A 904-nucleotide genomic window follows, 5' to 3' on the forward strand; every position below is an offset into this window, starting at 1 on the left:
AAATCCTCCTGAAATCCCCTCAAATCTCCTTTAATTCTTTCCAAACCCCCCCGGTGACCCCCTCATCCTTTCCAGGCGCCGCTTTGGCCACAGCAAGAGCCCGCTCTACCGGGAGAAGAGCCCTGTGCGGTGAGCTGGGGATGCGGAGATGTGGCGGGGGACCCCCAGGGACACGTCTGGGAGGTGACACCCCCTCTCCGTGTGTCTCCTGTCATCGTCCACAGGGAGCCCCTGGGCAGCCTGAGCCCCGAGGAGCGGGACGCCCGCACCGTTTTCTGCATGCAGCTGGCCGCCCGCATCCGACCCCGCGATCTGGAGGATTTTTTCTCCGCCGTGGGCAAGGTAAGGGACTGACGATGTCATTTTGCGTCACTGTTGTAGTCACTGGTTCCCTTTCTGGGCGCTCCAGCCATCTCTTGTCCCTTTCTGCGGTGCTGCCGGCCGTTTTCGTTTTCTGTGATGCCACCAGCATTTTCACGTTGTTACCGTGTTCTTCGCGGTGGTACCGTCGTCTCCATGACGCTACCAAAACTTTCACGGTGCTCCCGTCGCATTCACGGCGTTACCACCACCTCCGTGGTGCCACCAGCACCTCCGTGGTGCCACCAACCATCTCACGTCTCTTTTTACGGTGCCACCAACGCTTCTGTGGTTACGCCACCGCATCCGTGTCCCCATCCGTCCCCCCCTCAGGTGCGGGACGTGCGCATCATCTCGGACCGTAACTCGCGGCGCTCCAAGGGCATCGCTTACGTTGAGTTCTGTGAGATCCAGTCGGTGCCCTTGGCCATCGGCCTGACCGGCCAGCGTCTCCTCGGGGTCCCCATCATCGTCCAGGCCTCTCAGGTGGGCTGCGGGGGGGTCCGTAACGGGTTGACATGGGGTTTTGGGGGGCTGAGGGGTG

At 61.8% G+C, this 904-nt stretch overlaps 1 protein-coding gene across 1 annotated transcript in view; it reads left to right on the plus strand.

The window, feature by feature from the left end:
- Nucleotides 1-49: 49 nt before the first annotated feature.
- The window catches only part of RBM23 (RNA binding motif protein 23), a gene marked incomplete at its 5' end in the record, with an annotated part of 2,414 nt that continues 1,559 nt past the window's right edge, over nt 50-904 (plus strand). Inside the window, 3 exons of the mRNA XM_010573470.1 lie at nt 50-129; nt 225-342; nt 694-846. Coding sequence (XP_010571772.1) covers nt 50-129; nt 225-342; nt 694-846 — 351 coding nt within the window. The remainder of the gene's footprint in view (nt 130-224; nt 343-693; nt 847-904) is intronic.

Source organism: Haliaeetus leucocephalus, unplaced genomic scaffold, assembly GCF_000737465.1.
Source record: "Haliaeetus leucocephalus isolate CR32 unplaced genomic scaffold, Haliaeetus_leucocephalus-4.0 Scaffold390, whole genome shotgun sequence".
In the NCBI taxonomy this organism is placed as follows: domain Eukaryota; kingdom Metazoa; phylum Chordata; class Aves; order Accipitriformes; family Accipitridae; genus Haliaeetus; species Haliaeetus leucocephalus.